Raw genomic sequence first — 21990 nt, 5'->3', positions numbered from 1 at the left:
AATATGGTCGAAGTATAGTTAGACAGTAATTCGGATAATCACTCTCTGTCGAGACACTGTTCATTAGAGCACGGGCAAACACTCACATTTCTTTGGATTTCAAAACAATTTCATATTTTTTGACGGGATGAAAAAATAAATAAAAGTAGACAGCTCTGGCTGTCTCTTTCTTATAATACCCACCTGCCAACCCAAATGCTACTTAACAACATCAATTGCTCTCACTCTAACCAAAAGAAAAGACAAGGATGCATTGCCAAACAAAACAAAAACTCAAACCATTCAACTTCAGGTATGGTCAAAGCCTATTATTTTTTATTTTACCAAAACTTAGGCCAAGTTCAATTACCTCTCGCTCTAATGAACAACAAAAACTGAAGTTAGGTAAGTTTAGATCACTTGTGTACTCTTGGTCTAAGAGACAGTAATCACTTTTTAAACAGTGAAATCAATTTCGTCCAAGTTAACATTATCAAAAATGAAAAAATATGTAGTCCAAGACGAAAATACTTTATTTCATAAAAGGTCAAGTAAAGTCAGTAGAAGACCGCAGCGGTCAAGGCTTTACCAACAATACGTGCGCCTAGGTTTACCACACGATCGGAATTCTTCCGGATAGATTCGAAATCGAATATTTCGGACGAACGCTGTTCGAAGTTGAGAAAGTACAATATTTGAAACAATAATAATGCTGATATTTTTTTATAAATTTAGCGTTTGCTTGAAAGCTATTACATTATTTCATCAGGTTTGTTTCTGTCTTTTACTTTGCCGTTGGTTCTAGAAGATAGCGGGTCCAATGACAGTTTTACTTTCCCCCGGGACAAACTTGACCTTCATTGGTTGGGTTTTTGTGGCGGTCAAGCTGTAGATCCTGGCTACACAGGAGTTGCAGTGGTGGCCCACCACTGTTACTGATACTGGTCTGGTCATTTCTGCGCCCCTCCAGGATCTGCGCCCTGTGCCTGGGCACCGCTGGCACCGCCCTAGTTACGGCACTGGTGGTGGGAACGAGAGGTGGAAATAGTCCCGTTCTAGAAGATTGTCCATTTTGAATTTAGTATCCTGGCAACCCTACGTGCACCGGGCCGTGTCTGAATGAATAAGCTGCGCCCGCGCCGGTGTTATGTCACGATAGAATGATTACTGATAGACGTCCTTTGTTAACACATTTGGAGGGTACTAGGTACAAGAGCATAATGTATGCTTAGAAGCCAAAGGTGATATTGAAAAAAATATTAATTTCAGAGCTCAGACTTGTAAATAAGTTCTTAAAGTAAATATTTTTCTCGGAATAGAGTTAAAAAATCTCCTAATTGATACTATAGCTACTTATTCATCAGCGTTAATTGATTGCGTGACGATTACGAGGTCGATGACAGGGAAATTTACCGGAATCGATTAAGTGAATGTTAGATCATTGTTTACTGAGAGTTGATGAGGCTGATCCGATCTATTAAGTCTCTAGCACATACTTAGTCACATAGCCGATGTGTTTCCGTTTCAGCTTGGCCTGACGCGAGTTAAAACTTAAACTTTAAGGCATCAGCTCAACTCAAACGGATGCCAGTAAGTAATTAAAAAAAAGAAAAACTATAAATTATTATTCTTACTTTATGTAGTAGGTACCTAACATTATTTTTTTACCATGAACAATTTATATTTTGTTTTATTTTTTCACTTTATAGAAAATAACTTATTCCTACATATTATTATGAGGATCAGTGTTTGTAAACAAAATTCCAAAGCATAACTTCGTTGTTATAAGTATATCATGTGATACCTGTGAATCATCTGCCGGATTGTTGAATCATTTATTGATCGTTCGTCTAACCCATTGTGTCAGCAACAATAAGTCTGGCACAAAATTTCCATGCCATTTTTTTACTGAAGTTGAGACGACTCTAAAAGTAGGAACTCTATAAATATCCTAGCCTGGCTTGCTAAAATGAATAAAGCCCACACTTACTATAAAGTTAGCTTTGTTGATATCTCCCAGTCTATGTCTAATATTATGATTCTTACACAGAGGTTCAAGTTGGTATTAGGTAGAATTCGAAATTTTAGATCAAGTCCAGGCCTGAGTCTACTATAATTATTTATGACACATGTTTACAGAAAATAATACCTATCTGGAGATTCATGACCCGATTTTGATAACACGTCCTGCGATAAAAAGCTTTACTATCATCAGATCTTGATTGCTCTATCAACCTACCTACGAGATGATTTAGGTATTCTGAACGCAAAACTAGACAAAAACAATCGTACTTGCTGACGTCAGTGTAGGGTTACTTTACTAACAAAGTAAAGTGTGTCAGAAATAAATAACAACTCCTATAAGATTCTACATAAAAACGATGTGAGCTTCATTAAGGGCAAAGTCATGGCAACTTTTTGCGATTTTTTCCGCTTTGCTATTACGGCTATTACTATGCAGCACACAATCAAATCTGGTCGATAACCCTACCGCTCCAGTTTGCTGATTGAGTGACTCATGCGCATTCGCCACGCGACCTTGGGCCGCTCGGTCACTCGGCACACTTACGGGATGTCAGAAACTCTGCAGTTTCTTTGTCTGCTGCGAGCATGCAGTTGAGAAATTAATTACACGCACTAGAAATCAATTTAAAGTTTTCATAAGCTTATTACTTTGAGACGTTTTAAAATAACAATTTGTCCATTGTTTGATTTGTGCACACGATACGTAGTTGTCTTTGTTTTAAAATTGCATTGTTTAACTTGAACTACAACTTAACATTGTTGATTATAATAAATAAACAAAACCAAGTCAGTTCGAAATATTTTTATCCTCCTTTACAAGGAAGATGTTGATTGAATTATCATCCACACTGAGCATCCACATTATCCTTGTATTTTTCTAGAACTTTTATTGACATAATGATCTTAGTGGGTGGTCTGACGTTACAAAGTGTACCTACTCACCACTGTGCAATAATAACACGTGCAACCTAGTACATTTTGCGAATTTTATTTACACTCAGAGAAGTTTGAAAATCGTATCTCTTCAATTATTATTATTATTCAACATGGCGTTGAAGTAAATGTTTTATTGGAATGAAAATCAATCATTGTACCCACTTCATTCAATCACCTTTAGTTAGATAAATCGCGTGAGTATGTTCTATTTTACGCACGTTTTTGTCATTTTGTCAAGCAGTCTTTAGATAGAGTTAGGCCCCTGAAAACGTCCTGGAAAATCCGGATGTATGGTGACCCGAAACTACATGTTTTTCAGCTGTGTATGAACAAAATGTATTGCAAATTGAATAGGTCATAATCATTTATAAATTATGCTCATTTGGGCATAAGTGGACGAGTTTATTTATAGTACGTGTACCTAATATCGTATCTAAAATTAGCGTGGTGATGAACCGACGATAAAATTATATCGTATCATTTAGAAGTGCGCTCCGCCTGTCAATCATTTTCAGTGATCACTAGAGATAGATGTGCTCTGCTCTACTTGAAAAGATTTAGGATCCGTTTTTATTTCTCTGAATAAGTACTCAGAGAACAACTAACATGGGTGTATACCTCTGTACCTCTAGCATGAACAACTTTCGTCTTCGAATCGTTTGCGTATTCGATAAAATTCGATACTCAATCTTCGAATTAAACGATAACGTGACAATTTTTATTCTCAAAATAAGTTTCGTGCACAAACATCTCATACTAAGTTCACTTTACGACACGTTCACAAGGGCGCTGTTGTAGTTTTCTTATTAAATCTTTTGATGGCGATTCGAGTACGCAAACGATTTGAACTCGAAAGTTTTTCGTGCTAGCCGTACCTACTGTATTCAAGAATCATTCGAAGGGTTAAACCGATATGCCTGCCAATTCTTGTTCTAATGTCGGCCGTTTGGTGTAGTGGTTCAGAACGGACTACTATGCCGAGAGGTCCCGGGTTCGATTCCCGGCCGGGCAGAAATTGAAATGATGAATTTTAATTTCTGTGACGGGTCTGGGTGTGACTATGTATAATATTTATGTATTTAAAAAAAAAGTATATAAGTAGTATATCCGTTAAGCTAGCACCCATAACACAAGCATTAAGTTGCTTACTTTGGGGCTAGCTGGCGCTGTGTGAAATTGTCCAAAGATTTATTATTGTCCAAAGATTTATTAATTATAATATAGCAACAGTAACTTACGAAATTGATCTCAGCAGGCGGGCCGGTCATGTCTGCGATGCCGACGCCCACGCGCAACGCCGCCGCGACGCACGCGCAATACGCGACGCATAGTGCATGCGCGAGCATCGCTCTCATCTGGGTGTTCTGGAACAAGCAGACTTTATTAAGTGTGGGCAAGTTTTGAGTGAATAGGCACTTACAGGGCAGATAGAGGTACCATCCTAGACTGCATCTCACTTAACATCGGGTGCGATTGCTGTCAAATACCTGCCTTGTTATGCAGAAAAAAAATAAAAAATAACTACTTAATTTGTGATCAACTAGCAATCATTATTACATTATGAACGGAAAAATAACCAGGTCACTCTTAACTGGACGCATAATAAAACCAGTAAATGCTTGAGAGAAGTACTTGATTATAGGTACCTGCATTCAAATCCTATTCAATTATTTTTAATACAAACCTACGTAATTACCTTGCAAGCCGCCTTACAAAACAATATCCTGGCAAATGCCAACGATGTATCGACTGTGCTGAAGTTAAATGTGAGAAGCAATTAGCGAAACAATGCATGCTCAATTAAAGGTAAATATTTGGATAACAATCGAAACTTCTTGTGCAGTATCAATTAAGTACTTCTACCATTGTTGATTGGACAATAGGCTCTTCATATCAAGCTATTAGATTGGCCATTATCTAACAGCAACATAATGGGGAATATTAATGCCTACCCAGTTAGGTTCAGTATGAAATACCTATAAATTCTAAGGTCACAATAACTACTAAAAACTTCCAATATTCTGATTATGTTTAATGAATATATAACATAATATTTAAACCAAAACCCGTCATAATAATATTCACGATGTTGGCGATTCCACTCGCGCGCATTCTGACATTGGTCGCCTTCCGAAGACGTGCGCAGTGTCGGAATGAGCTTTAGCTGACCTCAGCTACTTGTGTCACGGAAATTAGAACGAAGGAAAGAGGAAGGTATTAGGAAGCGCTGCTCTTCAAATTTTTTAAGGCTACTGTCAAAGTTAAAAAATAGGTACTAGTATTTTTACCTAAGACATCTTCTAAGACAAACAATACAGTTATAAATAAAATTAAAACCTATACTAGCCGATGGATGAAAAGATATCTACATAAGATGACAAGACTTGTCAACATTGTGCTAATTTAATTAGCATTCAGACAAAAATAACTCATTGGTTATTCTGTTTACGCGGTAATTAATAACCCACGATTGCGCCCGGGGATTACAAAAGAAAAATATTATTCAATCGTAAACATAAAGACCTGGAACTTAAACCAATTCGGAAACCAATTGATTATGAAATACATAATAAATAATTATAAAGTGCTCTACAACCGTCACAAAATCATTCAATCAAAATTCCAATGTCATCAAAGCTCTACCTATTAACCTTGTCAAAGTTAATGCATTCACTGACACACGGATGTTTTTATGTGTGATGTGATACCTACAGTTAAAAACACAATTATCAACAGACTGTTGTTGTTTTTAACCCTAGGTGCAAGAGCATTTTGTTTGCTCGTTACTAATCTCGGTTATTAAACCTCTGTTCGGTCAAATGACTTCACAAGCTTTTGTCTCTACTAAAAGTTTTTCTAGCACATAAGTTACATTACGTGCAAAATTACATTATGCGTAACTTTAGGAAATTTCCACTAACAGATCGTTGAACTATAGTAGAAAGTGTTCTATCTAATTAGGAAAGGTAGGTATAAGTTAATACATAGCTCGCAAAACAAAACAACAAGCCCTCCTTCGAGAAAAAACCAATAGTCGTCCCAAAAACCTTTGTGCAACCTCAAATAGGGAAAGCATTAACGAAATGAAAACAAAAGTGTAGCGTTTCAATCGCTCAGTTCCGCTTTCCCTCGGCTTGCTTGTGGTCTCTACGACCAATACCGAGACGCGCGCACGCAGTTGGTGATGTCAATCGCTAACCACATGGTTACTGCACCACATGGTGGACATAAGTTCCTTGAACTTTGACCTCTGGGATTAGTTCCATTGCTGGTTTGGTCTTTTGTTACGTTTTAACGCTCAAACCGCTGAATCAATTTCATGACAGATTTTTGGTTAGGTATTGGTTAGTAGGCTCTACTAAAAATTCATGTCTTTGATTCAGTTTTCAAATGTTTAACCAATTTCCGAAAAGCTCAAATCGTAAATGTAATTTCATGTCTTTCTCGCATGAAAAACCGGACTATCAAACTTTTTTTAATTCATTCATGTTACAGGCTAGAGTTCTGTAAATTGCAGCAAATGTTTCGTGCCGCGTAAATTACACCGGACCTTGAGCGGAAAGATGTCGACATTGAGTCGTAAACTAAATTGGATTAGAAAATGTTTACGTACCTACCTACACAATGTGCCATTGTTTTAATCACACATTGTAATGCTTATTAAAATTAAAAGACGATTTGCGCCAGTTGTTTGACACTGTAGGGACTCGGGAATTCGCACAAAAAATTACAAATAAATCACAAAAATACTGCTTTCTCTCGTAACCCACTGTACAATAGTCTTCCGGAAAAATATTTTACAACGTATAGAGCAACAGCCCGTGAACCACAGGCCTTAGTTATTTTATAAAAGCAGAAAGTTTGTCAGCGCATGCTCCCAACACAGGGAAGAAAGTTCTTGGGAGCAGGCGCTGATAAACTTTGATCTTTTATATAATAACGAAGGTCTGGGGTTCACGGGCTCTTAGTCCAATACTGATATAAAAAAATGCATAATGGATGTGCAAAAGATTTATTATAAGAAGGAACCATTTAGCTTACCACAATATCGGTGAAATCAATTGTTTTCATTTGACTTATAGAATGAATTAATAAAAATAATGATGATGACCGATTATGCTAATGGTTACAATGCAAATAGAAGTGGTGAGATCGGTTTTCCTAATTTGGTAGTGAACAATAGAGGCAAATCGCAGACGAAATCGCTAATCGCGACGCGAACGCGATCCACAGTTCGTAGTTAGGTAGAGACTGACTTGCTAAAGGGACCGTACACCTGTAAGTGCAACATAACTAAATGTGGTATCTTAAATAAAACACTGATATATGTTCACTGTGTAAGCTAGTGCAAGCACTGACGTCCGTCCCGTGTGGCGCCCCGACTACGACTGACTCCCCACCGCGCCGTACTAGTCAGTGTTGCCATAGCGCACACACTTTATTTGTGTAGTAGTACACCACACTAAATATTATTGCTTTAGGGACTTTTTTATCTGCTGCTAGGTATACGCTATATTAAACCCGAACTCAAGCTCGCTTGCGCTTGAGTTCGGGTTCGAGCGGGGCAGGGCGCAGGGTAGCGTGAGGAACTAGCAGATAGCTTTATCTGCTAGTTCCTTACGCCAGCGGTTCCCGAATGGTGGTCCGCGGAACCCTGGGGTTCCGTGGAAAGGCCGCAAGGGTTCCGTAAAAAATATTATCCCACGTTTCGTGATCGACGTTGTTCGCTCGCACCGACTTGTTTACGCACAAGGGAGGGGCAGGGCGTGCGGGCGGAGTAGTACGGGGGTTCCGCTAGGAAAAGTATAATCAATTAGGGTTCCTTGGCAAAAAAAAATTGGGAAACCCTGCCTTACGCTGCCCTGCTCCGCCGCGCCGCATCAGTCCTACAGACTTGGTAAACAACAGCCTATCTATAACTACTGATGCGTAAACAGAAGGTCAGCGGCGATTGTACCGAGACAAGACAATACAAATATCAATAACAGTGTCGTCAGATGCACCGAGTTTCACAATGATGCCGCTGCACTTTCATCACTGTGCCTATTGCAACCGCACGGGCCGTCTAGTGATGGGAACCAGCGGTATCGATGTCTATAGCGTTTATAACGACAGGTGTTGCACTTTGTCAAGATTTGAAACTATGTATGTACCTATTTGGAAATCTAGATGATTTTGCTGCCATGCACATCTAACCCTATGCCCCCCATACAGATGAATTTGGTTACCTAGTACCTACCTACCTTCGTACTGTATTGCTATGATTTTTAGCGCGCACCTATAAATGAAGAATTCATGTGTCTTCATAATTAACCGACTTAACATTCTTTAAATGTTAGTGACCTGTGTAAAATCAATGGTCATGGTCATAAGTTTATAGTTAGCGACTAGCGTAGGTAGATAGTCGATAACCATAAACTTATAAGGTATGTAATATGTTACATGCATTTAGAACTCATCCGTACGTATCCAGATATCTCCCGCATCATCGACACTTATCTTCGTCACCACTAATAGAAAGAGAGAGTGGCGTAGCAGCGCACGATAATTTATGATCCCAACTAATATTATAAATGCGAAAGTAACTCTGTCTGTCTGTCTGTCTGTCTGTCTGTCTGTCTGTCTGTTACGCTTTCCCGCTTAAACCTCGCAACCGATTTTGATGAAATATGGCATAGAGATAGTTTGAGTCCCGGGAAAGAACATAGGATAGTTTTTATCCCGGTTTTTGAAACAGGGACGCGCGCGATAAAGTTTTTCTGTGACAGACAAAATTCCACGCGGGCGAAGCCGCGGGCGGAAAGCTAGTTATTTATAAATCATAGCAAATTGTTTAGAAAATAACAAGAAGGCGTCTAAGATTTAAATTGCCTTTAACGCTATCTGCGTAGGGAATTTGCAAGATAATACCGAGCAATATATATTTTTTTAAATAAACCTTTGGTGATTTTCGCTTTATGGTACAGAACCATTATTATGCAAGTACAACTGGTTCTGATACAGATGAAGGCGGCTTTAAGCCGGGCTGGCTCTACCAAATGAACAAATGAAGCAGTAGCGGCGTAAGGGGGGGGGCGGTGGAGGCGGTCCGCCCCGGGTGCCAAGCATCAGGGGGTGACACAAGTCGCGCAGATTAGTGCTCACTGGCGCATCTGCATGGCAAGTCTGCGGTCTATGCCATGATACGGGGGGGAGGGGGGTGCGATTGTCTTTCAATCTTCGAATCGGTAGATGACCCCAAAATCCTAGGGGGTGCCTAGGACTTTATGACGGGGGGAGGGGGGGTGATCGCCCCGGGTACCAACCCATGCTACGCCGCCACTGAAATGAAGGGTACCTCTTATCTCCTCCTGTTACAAGATTAACTGTGATGAACAAGGGCGGATTTAAGACGGTATTTTTGTGTATTGGTAGAGCACACCCGTGCTGCTGAAAAATATATGCGTGTCTAGGTAGCCAATGTGTGCCCCTCCCAGGAAAAAGGAAAATTTTTGGATCCGATGATGGATTGTATCAAAGTTAGTAAAGAAACAATAAAAAATTCGAGTTGTTCATGGAATTGTGATGCAAATGAGTTTAACCTCTGCCATTTCTTTTGAAACTTGAGCATGACACCTTGACAGCACAGCATGATGCAAGGTACTAGCAGTAAGCAGAATAATAATAGAAAATGCTGGCCCATAAATAATAGAAAATAACAGTTAATAGTTTTTAATTGTTTTTCAAAACTCCATAGGATTAAGTATAGTTTTTTATGCATAAAAAGGCAGGTATTTGACCACAATCGCACCTGATGTTAAGTGGGATGCAGTCTCGGATGGTACATAATTATCTGCCCTGTAAGTGCCTATTCACTATGTCATGATGTTATTTAATTACTATGTAGGTAAGTCATACTTATTAGGTTATTATAACTTAGCGATTAGAGTCGCTTCTCAAACTAAATTTTAAACAAACAACTTGAGAAATCGGGAATCGAAGCCACGACCACAGTAGATAAATTAAACAGTACGGAAGCTTCATACAAACGCTCGAAACACAGTAGATAAATCAAACAGTACGGAAGCTTCATACAAACGCTCGAAATCAGACTCACGCACACAGACGCACGCTTTACACGAGCTCTAAGCGAACCTCGCAGTCCATCCGTCGCGAGTGTCGCGCGCGTTGTGTTTTAAATAATAATTTTATTGCATGCACTGTCCGCTGTATTTTTAAAAACATGCTACGAGTGTATGTGTATTACGTAGTATACGGCTGCTTGAACTCGGCATCTTCAAAACCAGAACTTTCAACTTCGTAATAATTCTGAATTGTAAAAATGATTAAATATTACTTTTTAAGTAAAGTGCTTACATTTATGATTTTGTAATAGTTCTTTTTAAATTACGTAATTACGCTTTTTAACAATGTGTTCTATTTGATAAAGTAATTTGCTCCGCACGCTTTTGTACTAAGTGATGAACTGTATTTAAAATGAGGCAATAGGTATGTGAAAGTAAGTACCCGGTATTTTATTTATGAGAATAGATCTTCTACCGGCCTCTAATAGTACTTAATCAATTTATTCGATTATGTATTCGATCATTATTAGAACCTAATTAACGTTTTATTTTTTTGTTAAGTACTTAGTCAATTAATTTATTCCATTAGTTATTTGATAATAAAAAACCTAAATAAACGTTATAATAAATAAGTAAGTAAGAACCTTATTAATTTTATAAAGATTAAGAGTGCCAACCCTAACACTCAGTTGAAGTGTAGGTATTTAACTCGCCGAAAGGGCTAAGCTTCCGTACTGCTTTAGCTCATATATATACTGTGCTCGAAATCAGACTCACGCACACAGACGCACGCTTTACACGAGCTCTAAGCGAACCTCGCAGTCCATCCGTCGCGAGTGTCGCGCGCTTTGTGTTTTTAATAATAATTTTATTGCATGCACTGTCCGCTGTATTTTTAAAAACATGCCACGAGTGAATTGCGTAGTATACGGCTGCTTGAACTCGGCATCTTCAAAACCAGAACTTTCATTTTTTAAACTTCGTAATAATTCTGAATTGTAAAAATGGTTAAATATTACTTTTTAAATAAAGTGCTTACATCTGATTTTGTAATACATAGTTCTTTTTAAATTACGTAATTACGCTTTTTAACAATTTATGTGTTCTATTTGATAAAGTAATTTGCTCCGCACGCTTTTGTACTAAGTGATGAACTGTATTTAAAATGAGGCAATAGGTACATATGTGAAAGTAAGTATCCGGTATTTTATTTATGAGAATAGATCTTCTACCGGCCTCTAATAGTACTTAATCAATTTATTCGATTATGTATTCGATCATTATAGAACCTAATTAACGTTTTATTTTTTTGTTAACTACTTAGTCAATTAATTTATTCCATTAGGTATTTTATAATTAAAAAACCTAAATAAACGTTTTAATAAATAAGTAAGTAAGAACCTTATTAATTTTATAAAGGTTGAGAGTGCCAACCCTAACACTCAGTTGAAGTGTAGGTATTTAACTCGCCGAAAGGGCTAAGTTTCCGTACTGCTTTAGCTCATATATATACTGTGCCACGACCTTTCGCTTGCCGGGCAAGCGTTCGATTCCCGTCTTAGGCAGTTCGTTTTTCCAAGTTGTCTATTTAAAACGTACTTAGCTTTTAACTGAAAGTTAAGGTGAGTACTGTGGTACGTAGCACTAAAATCGTAGCCCTAGGCAGTGTACAGATAAACTTCCAGTTATGAAACGACTGTGGTGTTTGACATTGACCGAGTTGCGTAAAAATGTTTAGATGACGACCGGCTCTACCGTGTAGCATCTCTGACCATGCAAAATAATAACATTAAAATATTATACAGGTAAAGAGTAAAGCCTTAGTGGATGCGCAAAACATGACTGACGACAAGGACTGACGACTAAGTATAGACCTTTAATTCTATCTATAAATTATTTTGTCAAGTAATAAACTAAAAAACACTAGAGCTTAGAACCCCCTTACAGTGGCGGCGTAGCACGGGTTGGTACCCGGGGCGATCACCCACCCGTCCCCCGTCATAAGTTCTAAGGCACCCCCTGGTACCCCCCCAGGATTTTGGGGTTTCGAAGATTGAAAGACAATCGTACTAAATTTTATTAATCTAAGTAACTATCCATTTCCGTTTTTGCTCTCGCTCTCATCAAATGGTGATTATTTGCGATAGAACGAGACGACATGACCGGCAATGGGTAGTTAACATTGTTGCCAGTTGCCAATAGTACATTAGTACCTATCTAGGTCCTTAGATTAATAAAACTAATCTTCTAAGTCTAGGCTTAGATTAATAAAACCTAGATGGATAGTCTTCATACAAACGCTTCGTCAAGAGTGAGGCAAAAATCTTATGTCATTAGTGTCAATTTTGTTGGGGAGTGTAGACAGTGAAGGCGATTTTCCCGAAAGTAGGGAAATTTTTAATACGTTTTTAATTATTTTATAATTAACAAAAACAAAACGCGTCATGTACTTACTTATTTATTGAATTCAAAGTACCTACCTAATAACAATAAGATAAATCGACTTAAAAGTCTCGATTTCATAAAAAAAGGAAGTGTATTTGTACGGCGAACAATTGGGAAATAAATTTTCTTGTTACTGGTATCATTCCCGTATTTAATTTTTGAAAGCCAAATTCAAGCAAAATACGCGTCGAATTGTAGTACTTACTTATGAAATGTAACACTGGTCACTTTCTTTCGTTTTTCTGGTGTATTTTAGACACCCTTTCACAGCACAAACCGTTTTAATTAATTAAAATTCGTCGGACGTGTTTACCAATTTTTCACTTTGACAGTTCATGTGACGTTTACGGGTGAGCCGTGCCGGCTCCCTAAAAACTGCCTCACCTTTCGTGCACTGACTATCTATCTAGGTTTTATTAATCTAAGTCTAGGTCTAATCATTCACGTAAGCGTAAGTTTACCAAGTAATTAGGTAATTAAGAACAATAGAAAATCAATATCTCCGATGACCGCATGACCTACCTACCTAGCATTTATGTAGAGCTCTATGAATGCATAATGGATGTGTCAACAAAACCAACTTAGCATTGCTGTTACTTAAAAGGGTTATCAACCGATAAAGAGATAAGAATTTGATACCAACAGGTCATAAACAAAGAAAGTAACACGCAATGTTTTTGTTGGTGATTACCTCAGAATAACAGGGCTGATAATGAAGGACAAAGTAAAAACATTCAATCAAGGAAATTTACTGCATTAATATGTGTAAGTATGTCATTTAAAAGTCATTTAGGACTATAAAGTTTACCAATCATGATTAAATTCAGGTAACTAAATTTAGATACAATAAGACTTATTGTAAGTAGTAGTAAGTAACTTATTGAATAAGTTATTACTTACTAAGCTCAGGGTTTTCTAGCAAGACTAGTGAATTACCAGATTATAAGTCTCATAACATAATACACCTTAAGACAATACTTGCAGCCTAAAGTTGCATAGTTAATTCAAATTCACACAACTTGAAAAAATTACCTCACAGGGTTTTGTATAGCGTGCGTGCCATATAGCTTATAATATTTTCCTGACGTTATGTGATTCAGCATCTATGTAACGACCACAAACTTGGGTTGCTGAATCACAAAACAATCAACTTCCAAGTAAATTACTCTGAAATATTTTGTTTTTAACTTATTATTGACTTTTCCTCTAACGTAATTTATTATTACTGATACTTACATAATTAACTACAAAAAAGATATCTATCCCTCTATCTTATTTGTTAATCATAATCATAATGGTTACATCCTTTGTTTAAACATAATTGGTCAAGCGAAACAAGAACTTTTTTTAATCACGGTACACTATTATTTCAAATGTTTGTTATATTTTACTTCTTAGTTTGTTTTTATTATAGTTTGTTGTTGTTTGGTTAACTACGAAGGCTGTTTGGAAAAAAATTCAAGGCACTGTGAAAAAAGTAAGGAAATGTGTTACTTATTGGGATAAGAGAGAGAAGTTAAGTCGTAGGGCATGCAGTATTATATTGTTATTAGATTTAACTCTTAATGCGCTAGGTAAGAAATGTCTACTTTTGTATATAATTTATTTATGATTTTTTGGCTTACTTGAAGTACCTACCTAATATGAAAAAGGCGAAATAGAGTAAGCATACATACAACTCTACTTTTCACTTTTATTCCTGAGCTCTATCAGCAAAAGTATGATTATCTACTAGATAGAGATTCCGTATAATGTCAGAGACACAGATTGTTACTTGTAAGTAAACTGGACCTAATGATAGTCTACCTACGGCCTCTACAATATTACCATTTACCAGTTTGACTACTGCGCACCGGCCAGCTGATTGCTGATGGTGCGACATGAAAAACGTTTGTCATAATTTGTTTATTATTTTCATCACATTATTGGAGTAAGAGCTGTTAAGCTATGCAACATTTTTTTGTTTGACAAGTGAACAAAACATCTATGTCAAAACTTCCTCATAATCAAAACAATGGGATTACCTTAATCAATCATTATCCATCTTATGAACTCGATGAACAACACAATTTTTGTTTTTAATAAATGTTATGAGACTACAACAAAACAAAACATAAAGTCAAAAGAATATTTCGTTAGTACTATTCCTAGGAACTCCACAAATTCCTGGGTTTTCTAACTTCCTGGGATAGTGTACCTAATTAATAATTATGTTATATCTACGCTTGTGATTATTTTGCATTAAAATCATAAATGGTTACTAAACTTGTTACTTGTAAAAACAAATTACTACTTACTAACAAATAGACATAACAAATTTTTTACCTGATTGATTGCAGTAAATCAAAACAGAAAGTTCAATAACTTCACATAAAATCACTCACATTTTACGTTAAACTATTAAAGGGCTCAAAACAAAAAAGAAAAATTTGTTTTCTATTTCTAAATATTTATAACCCTTCACAACCTTGGATCGAAAAAAGTTTCGCGCGAGCTACGAGTGGCTAAAGAATCATAACACGTACAGCCGCACGAAGAGTTCGTAGCGTACTAAAAAAAAGTAAAATAAATGTCGTTGACTGGCTGGCATGGGGCGGGAGGAATACGTGGTGCGCGAGTGCGATGGATGAATGCGATTCAGCCAGATTTGGAGTCCGTAATTTATTAACAATCCCTGACAATTTATAATTTATAATCTTCAGCAACTTGGAAGGCTCCACGGCCCATACCACGGCCCACTCCACAGAAAACTTTTATCGACTTCCACTTATAACAACGAATGTGCGTGAATATAAAGCCTACTTAAATTTAAAGCAAAAATTGGACTTTTGCAGACTAAAAATTTTAAAATGTAGTTCGCTTAAATTATATTCTTTGATTTAGCTATAGCCGAGATAATATTCTCTTCCGGTAGTAAATACGTAAGTTTCACTTCCGGTACTTGTAAGCTCTAAAAATCTAAAAATAATCAAAATTAAAAAACAACTCTGCAGTAATGTTTTAAATAATTTGAAATCGAAAATTTAAGTTTTCATATTATTTTATGAAGCAGGTATTTAACATTAAGAAGATATTGCAATTTTGACTATTTTAGTGTAAGTAGGCCTACTGCGCCTGCGTTGATATCTCTCCGAGCCGACGCACCTCATTGGCTAATATTTTACAAGTAGTTTTCAATTTACGGCTGTTAGTTAATCTTCTCTGAATGCCTTTAACTTTAATCTCATACTGTATTTATTTAACTATGAATTCAAGTGTATTAAAATGACAAAATTACTATAATGTGGGCAGTGCATTTGTGCGTTGTGAACTTGTGATTGTGAATTCGTGATGGGCAGACAGTTTTTAGGAGTAGAATCGAAATTAATTTATAGTTTCAACATGCTTGCTGTGAGTTAAGCAAGAGAAACATTTGTTGCTAATGCTACACATGAAGATGCGATGCGCCTGATTGGAGGCTAGGTAATTTTACTGACAAACTAATGTACCTACGTTATTATAGGTTTAAAGCAGCAGGTAATTATCGCTACACAAACGGTCTATTATACTTACGTTCCGTACAAAACAGCGCTGATCAAAGAGTAAAGTAATTACTTCGGCGCTGATTGAAAAAATCCATCCACATCTCTTGCTTTTGTACAATAACTTTTACATAATTTCAGTATTTTTTACAAATAGGTCGAAATCATTCTCAACTCAACCACTGACAAATTTTTGTTGCGGTACAAAACATATTTTTAAATTCCTGGAATACAGGATTTTAGGTAGGTAGGTAGTATTTAAAATTAGCGCGTAAAATAACAAGAACGCCATCTAGCGAGATTTGAGTATACTAAACGATAGAGGCTCCATCTACATACCTACTCAGTTCTTGATTTTGTTGAATGATACCAAGAACTAGATGTCGCTACTGTGTTATTCACGTGTATCAATAAAGGCGCATTCACACCATTGTCGTTTTTTTACCGTTAGATTTTCTATGAAATATTGATAAGCCGGTTTCCCTTCAACCTTGAAAGTGTATACCTTTGGGACCTACCTAGATAACAGTTAGGTATTATCGCTTCAATATTTTTGCTCATTCAAAATGGAAATGACATGGGGTCTCTCAAAACTCCGACTACTTAGTCTTTTTCAAAAACACATTATCATTCCAGACATTTCAGTGACTCGAGATAGTGCTAAGTAGATTTTATAAAAAGCTTCAAACATAATTTAAAGGCGTACGAGTTAATGACGGAATAATTTTAGATTAATAAAGGGAATAATTATAAGAAGAAAGTAGGCTGTTAGAAGATGGGTAATAATAAACAGATCGAAAATTCTAGATAGGAATCGCAAGATAAGGAATGTTCTAGAAAGCCTCACTCCAACTATAGAAATCGAGTAACGTAACGACTTGGAATAATAAGGGCGGAAGTGGGAGTCTGCTTCAATGAATTCGGTTTCAATATCCCCCTTCTGCACATCTGACACCAGGACAGGGGATAAAGAGGGAAGGGTACTTTTGAACCCCTCGGGCCTGAAGAAACAATTCGTAGTTTCTTTACACAATATTATGAACGACGCCGTATCATAATTATGCGTCAAAGCATTTGTGATTGTCGGCCGTCGCGCCATATTTATTTTTATATGGCTAACTCTAAATAATATTTACCTACCTATCTCATTGGTGTGGATACTAGTGGGACAAATAAATAAGCTTCAAAAACAAAATAACGTTTTACTTAAAATCGGTTGTATTTACATTTCGTCCATTGTAGAAAATCAATAGTGTTCAACATCACAAATAAATAAAATCGTACTAAGGTATTCACATAGTCGTAAATCGTACACAATATGCGACAGCTCATTCTTACCACAAAATGAATGAAAAGGCGGGACAATAGGATTTACTCGTGAGGTTATTTTTTATTGATCTCAATGATAGTTTCTCTAATCAAAAATAAGTTTGCTCCCTTTGGTATTCAATCGCCGATAGAATATCCGCTAAATGCATTTCATAAACGTCTCAGCCGGGGCCACGAGTTACGTAACGTCAGTAAATAAATGTATTCCGAAGCGGTCGTAACATCGCGCCTCCCCGCGATAGACTGAACGGAGTGAAAACTGATCAACAAGAAGTATCAAAACACTCGTAATAATAACGGCGTCTAGTTGTAAGGACGCGCGTTCGCCGCGCGCGGTTCCATCGCTGGTTCGGTCGACATAGGCGGTGAGACAGCGGTGTAAATCGCGCGACGGGTGATTTTCCACGCTCGGGGAACGCGTTGGCATGCCGTGGTACGGGGCAGGCGGCGGGCGCGGCAGACGCGGGCCGGGGCGCGGGGACCCACGCCGCGCGGCAAATCGAACGAGGCCACGCGAGCGGCGGCGGGGGAGTCGCCCCCCGCCTCACCCGCCCCACGCCACAGCTCCCTTAGCGTCCTTTCATACAAAATGACGTTACTTCCTAAACACTAAACTTTAACCTAGGAATCTCTTATTCCACACCGTGAAACACTGGAATACCGAACTGAAGGTTCTAATCCTAATTAACAATTATGGACAAAAATTACAGGCCGGTTTTATAATGTTCACTATCGCGGCACGGCGACCGTCGCGCTCTCTTTATCAGTCGTTCGGAGAGCCGGTGGCCGGCGTGCGATGTACGCGAGATAATGGTAAAATTGTGATGTTTTTCTAATAAACTGTCAAGTGAAATACGGCAACTCGTCTCGTCAGCGGAGGCAGTTACTGGCCAAAGGATTCGGCCGCCCCGTACCAACCCGAACACCCCGAGAACGAGCGTCAATCTCAACCCACACACTACCACTAATATAATAATTATTAAAATTCATTATCTACTTTCGGTTCATGGTGGATTCGAGCAGTACGAAGGAGTGTTTATGAAACTGAAACATGACAAGCTAGGTTTAGCGGAAAATAAAGATTTCAACCTGAGTGCAACAATCACACTATGTTACATGACCGATTATAAAATCACAGGCTTCACTTACGCTAAATATGTACACACAAACTCTCATCAACAACAAAAAAATGAAGAATTGAGCGTTGTGACTTAATTGCTTATTTGCTACAGGTTGTCCAGTAAAACTGTGTCAAGCAAAGTCCTTAGAACCCCTAAGGGATAACCGAATCATTCCCATGGATGTTTGTTTCTGTAATTTTAGAATTATTATCAAATCTTGACTTGGAAAATTCATTAGACATCATTACGATAGGCGTCCTTTTCCGAAAAATATTCAAGATTTGGAAAAAAAAAACGAAAAATAACTCAAAAACTACAAAATTCGCGGAATACACATTCGCGTACACCTGAAGAGTTCCATTTTGGACTTACGCTTAACACTAACTTATAAGGGACACTCTGTATAATAATGTATTATTACTGCCGTACGAGTCTATTTCTAGTATGTATATTATATTTTAATATAACAATTGGATATTCTATTGTAGAAAAATATCACAACTTCACCATTTGACGGGCTCACAGGTAAACCTAAATACAGAGTGGGTTTCACTTAGAATAAAGTTTACTTTCGAAAACACATTTGTACATTTCATGACAAAATTCAACATTCTGCTAATTCTTAATTAATTATACACTCGAATCGACGAGCCTAGAAAAGTAAAGATACAGCTTCGGTATCAATCAACTTAAACACTGTAAAAATTGAAAATCTGCATTGGATTCGACTTAATTAATTACATTTGTCATTTAAATAAAAGTGCACCCGTTTGAGGTGGGAGCGACGCCGGCCCCGCGTGTTCTCAACAGTTGAGCGGTGACTCGGCTCGCTCGGCAGTTGGGGCGAGGCGGGGCCGCGCGGCGGGCGTCACGCAGACCACTAACACATCACTGTGACATTGTCCTTAAAGAGGCACTAGCCGTATTACGCGTCATCCTCTTCTTCTTCGTCTAATAACTCTTCTTCCACTTCCTCATCTGTAACAAACAAACACCCATCTTTAGAAATACGACTTTTCGAGAAGACAATTCAAGCAAGTTATGCACGCGCCAGAACTTGTAAATTGGAGAAACCGTTTTTTCTCACGGCAATTTTTTTGTCAAGATTTAAGTTTGTCAACATCTTTATCAAACAGAGATAGGTAATCAAAAGGTAACCTGGTTGTTTATAGATTACAATATACGACATGGGCAATATCTCAGTTTTGCAATATTGGGCACATTTTGACCTATTTATGGTATCAACATTTTTTGCGTGTGCAACCCATATGTAACGATGGAATTACTAGCCGACGTGAAGCAGTTATATTGAGTTGTCGCGACCTTTAAGTTGCCGGCTTTTAGATAGTGCATAATTACATGAACGAGTCATGTATCTACTTTAAGCAATGCAATTTATCAAGCTGTTGATGCATAATATGTATCTACTGACCGTTACCTTCGAGATCGTCGTCCTCTCCCTCTTCTAATACTTCCTCGTCTTCTTCGCCCTCTTCCCCCTCGACCTCTTCGTCGTCGTCGTCGTCGCCTTCGCCCTCTCCTTCTAGATCTTCCTCTTCACTGTGAGGTTCATCATCTCCACCGCCTCCATTCTCCTCCTTTCGCGCCTTTTTCGCCTCGGTTTGTTTCTCCTAAAATATGAAAGACACAAGACTTAGTTGCATCCTGAGAAAAAGTTGCACACTTGTTTACGTACGCTTGTGACAGTGCACCTTGACATTCAAGATCATGCAAATAATAATACTGGCTATTAGCCAATCGATTTCCAATCTAACCTAACGGATAATTTTCGACAAAATGCGCTTTAGTTACGTGAGATATAATGAGGCGCAGGTGACAAAGATTCGTAACGATAAAGAAGCGTGGGTCATTAGTTGTGTGGGGGAAAGAGCGCCGAACAACGCGGGCCGGCGCCATACGGCCTATTTTCCCGAGGCAAAGTCAATCGCGGTCACCGCGCATATACGCGCTCAAATTGAGAAGCCGTAAAGGCGGGGAGCCAACAAAAAAACCTACAAAAGTCATATAAAATAATAATACCAGACACATAATTTAATTTCTATTTGTTGTTTTAACATGAACGTAACGATTGTAGAATGTTCACACTTTATTTAATGAATTACAGCTAACGCCATGCGTCCTCGAGCTTGGTATGCAGGTTAGAAAGAGCGAGCGAGATAGTAGATAATATATTCCCACAGTCAACGAAATTCTGTAGTTTTCAGGATTTCCCGCTCAATTCGTTATCACCGAGAAACGACGTGCATATTACCAAGTGGCTAGCTGCCTACTTGTGGAACAAAGGAAGTGTATATTACATACAAAACACCTACATGCATGCAAATAATGCCGGGTCATTGACTAGTTTTCAGTATACATGACAGAAATAAAATAACAATTGTGCAATGAACGCTAACATCGTGGTAAAATCATGGCACACGTGATTTTCGTTGCTTTATTATGTAGTTACATTGAACAATCTATGAGATAAAGCTAACATTTTCGCGGTGACTGACAATCCGGTGCCTACTAAGTACTGACATTTGCCGGCCATATTACCCGTCCGTCTAGATAGCGTCACGCTATCATGAACAATACACCTGGGAAAGTGTAAAGCTACCGACCGTGTGCTATAAGGTCAACGTTGTAAGGTATCAAGACTTTAGAAGCAACAACATGTCGATCTTTTATAACAGCATTCTCGGAGGCAGCGTACGTTCTCGCGCCATGTTTTTTTTTTCTGCCAAGGTCATGCCTTAGTATCGAAAACGGGTAAACAAAGCTACAAGACTATAATGATACTCGTGATACGTTAATATCGCGCGAATTTATTGAACACAACACCATAGGACATCATGGCATTGACTCATCGATTACCTCACACTCTAAAATGCTTAACTCGTCAGAAATGACATCCAAAAATATGCCGGTTCGGTGGCGTTAAGACTTGCCAGTGAAGCGTCAATAATTAATACACCACGTGGATGACTCTACGGATCTTTTAGACATAGGGAAATTAACGTACTAGAGCGTCTACTACAGCGTTCAATAAAATGGCGAGCGATTAAACGAATACATTTGTTTGACATGTGCACTCACCTCAGCTGCCCTTTTCGCTCCTTTCAGATCACTTTTCGCGTCCGACTTCTCTTCGCCGACCTTGTCTACGGCCACTTCACTGTTTTTTTCATTGGTGCTCATGATTGTTCTGAATTTGATGTGTTAATTACTAAAAATAGTCAAGTTGTTTGATTGTCCGGATCCGACGCGCGACTGACGGAGCGAGTGTGCGGCGAGATGAGTTTGAAAACGAAGATGGCGCGGGCTTCTACACGCCTCGCTTCTGATTGGCCAAGCGCGTCGTCCATTAACAAGCTAAGGCGAGCATGTGGGTAAAAACGATTTAGTTTATTTTCATTATGATATGTTTTGGACTTGAAATTCTGAGCTCATGTGGTTTTAAAACCAACTCAAATTGTATTTGCAGCCCTATTTTACTAATTTTGGACTTATTTTTAACACAAACTTCAAATGTTTGGTCACGGCGGCATACGTGTAGTTCCAAATAGT

At 38.1% G+C, this 21990-nt stretch overlaps 2 protein-coding genes across 3 annotated transcripts in view; both read right to left on the bottom strand.

Moving 5' to 3' along the window:
* Positions 1-15138, bottom strand: part of LOC135072708 (neutral ceramidase) — a 35175-nt gene extending 20037 nt beyond the window's left edge. Inside the window, exons 1-2 of the mRNA XM_063966736.1 lie at positions 14775-15138; positions 4179-4304 (exon numbers count right to left, since the gene is read on the bottom strand). Coding sequence (XP_063822806.1) covers positions 4179-4295 — 117 coding nt within the window. The 5' untranslated portion in view covers positions 4296-4304; positions 14775-15138. The remainder of the gene's footprint in view (positions 1-4178; positions 4305-14774) is intronic.
* A 2020-nt stretch (positions 15139-17158) lies between these two features.
* LOC135072692 (acidic leucine-rich nuclear phosphoprotein 32 family member B-like) lies at positions 17159-21727 on the bottom strand. 2 transcript variants are annotated; one of them, XM_063966699.1, is made up of 3 exons: positions 21520-21727; positions 19853-20051; positions 17159-19398 (listed from the first exon to the last, which is right to left on the bottom strand). In XM_063966699.1, the coding sequence occupies exons 1-3, from the start codon at positions 21619-21621 to the stop codon at positions 19346-19348; spliced, it is 354 nt and encodes a 117-aa protein (XP_063822769.1). In that variant the 5' UTR covers positions 21622-21727; the 3' UTR covers positions 17159-19345. The 2 variants fall into 2 exon arrangements, with proteins under 2 accessions (XP_063822769.1, XP_063822770.1); XM_063966700.1 differs by having other exon boundaries at positions 19859-20051; positions 21520-21726.
* Between the last annotated feature and the right edge of the window lie 263 nt (positions 21728-21990).

This window comes from Ostrinia nubilalis, chromosome 6 (assembly GCF_963855985.1).
Source record: "Ostrinia nubilalis chromosome 6, ilOstNubi1.1, whole genome shotgun sequence".
NCBI lineage: Eukaryota > Metazoa > Arthropoda > Insecta > Lepidoptera > Crambidae > Ostrinia > Ostrinia nubilalis.
This window is presented reverse-complemented; position numbering and strand designations above follow the sequence as displayed.

What these genes read in the sequence shown, in the direction of transcription:
- LOC135072692 (XM_063966699.1), bottom strand. Translation starts at nt 21,621, where the DNA reads ATGAGCACCAATGAAAAAAACAGTGAAGTGGCCGTAGACAAGGTCGGC. An exon ending in GAGCGAAAAGGGCAGCTGAG is followed by an intron (nt 20,052 to 21,519) that starts GTGAGTGCACAT and finishes TTCATATTTTAG; the next exon opens with GAGAAACAAACCGAGGCGAA. An exon ending in CGACGATCTCGAAGGTAACG is followed by an intron (nt 19,399 to 19,852) that starts GTCAGTAGATAC and finishes TGTTTGTTACAG; the next exon opens with ATGAGGAAGTGGAAGAAGAG.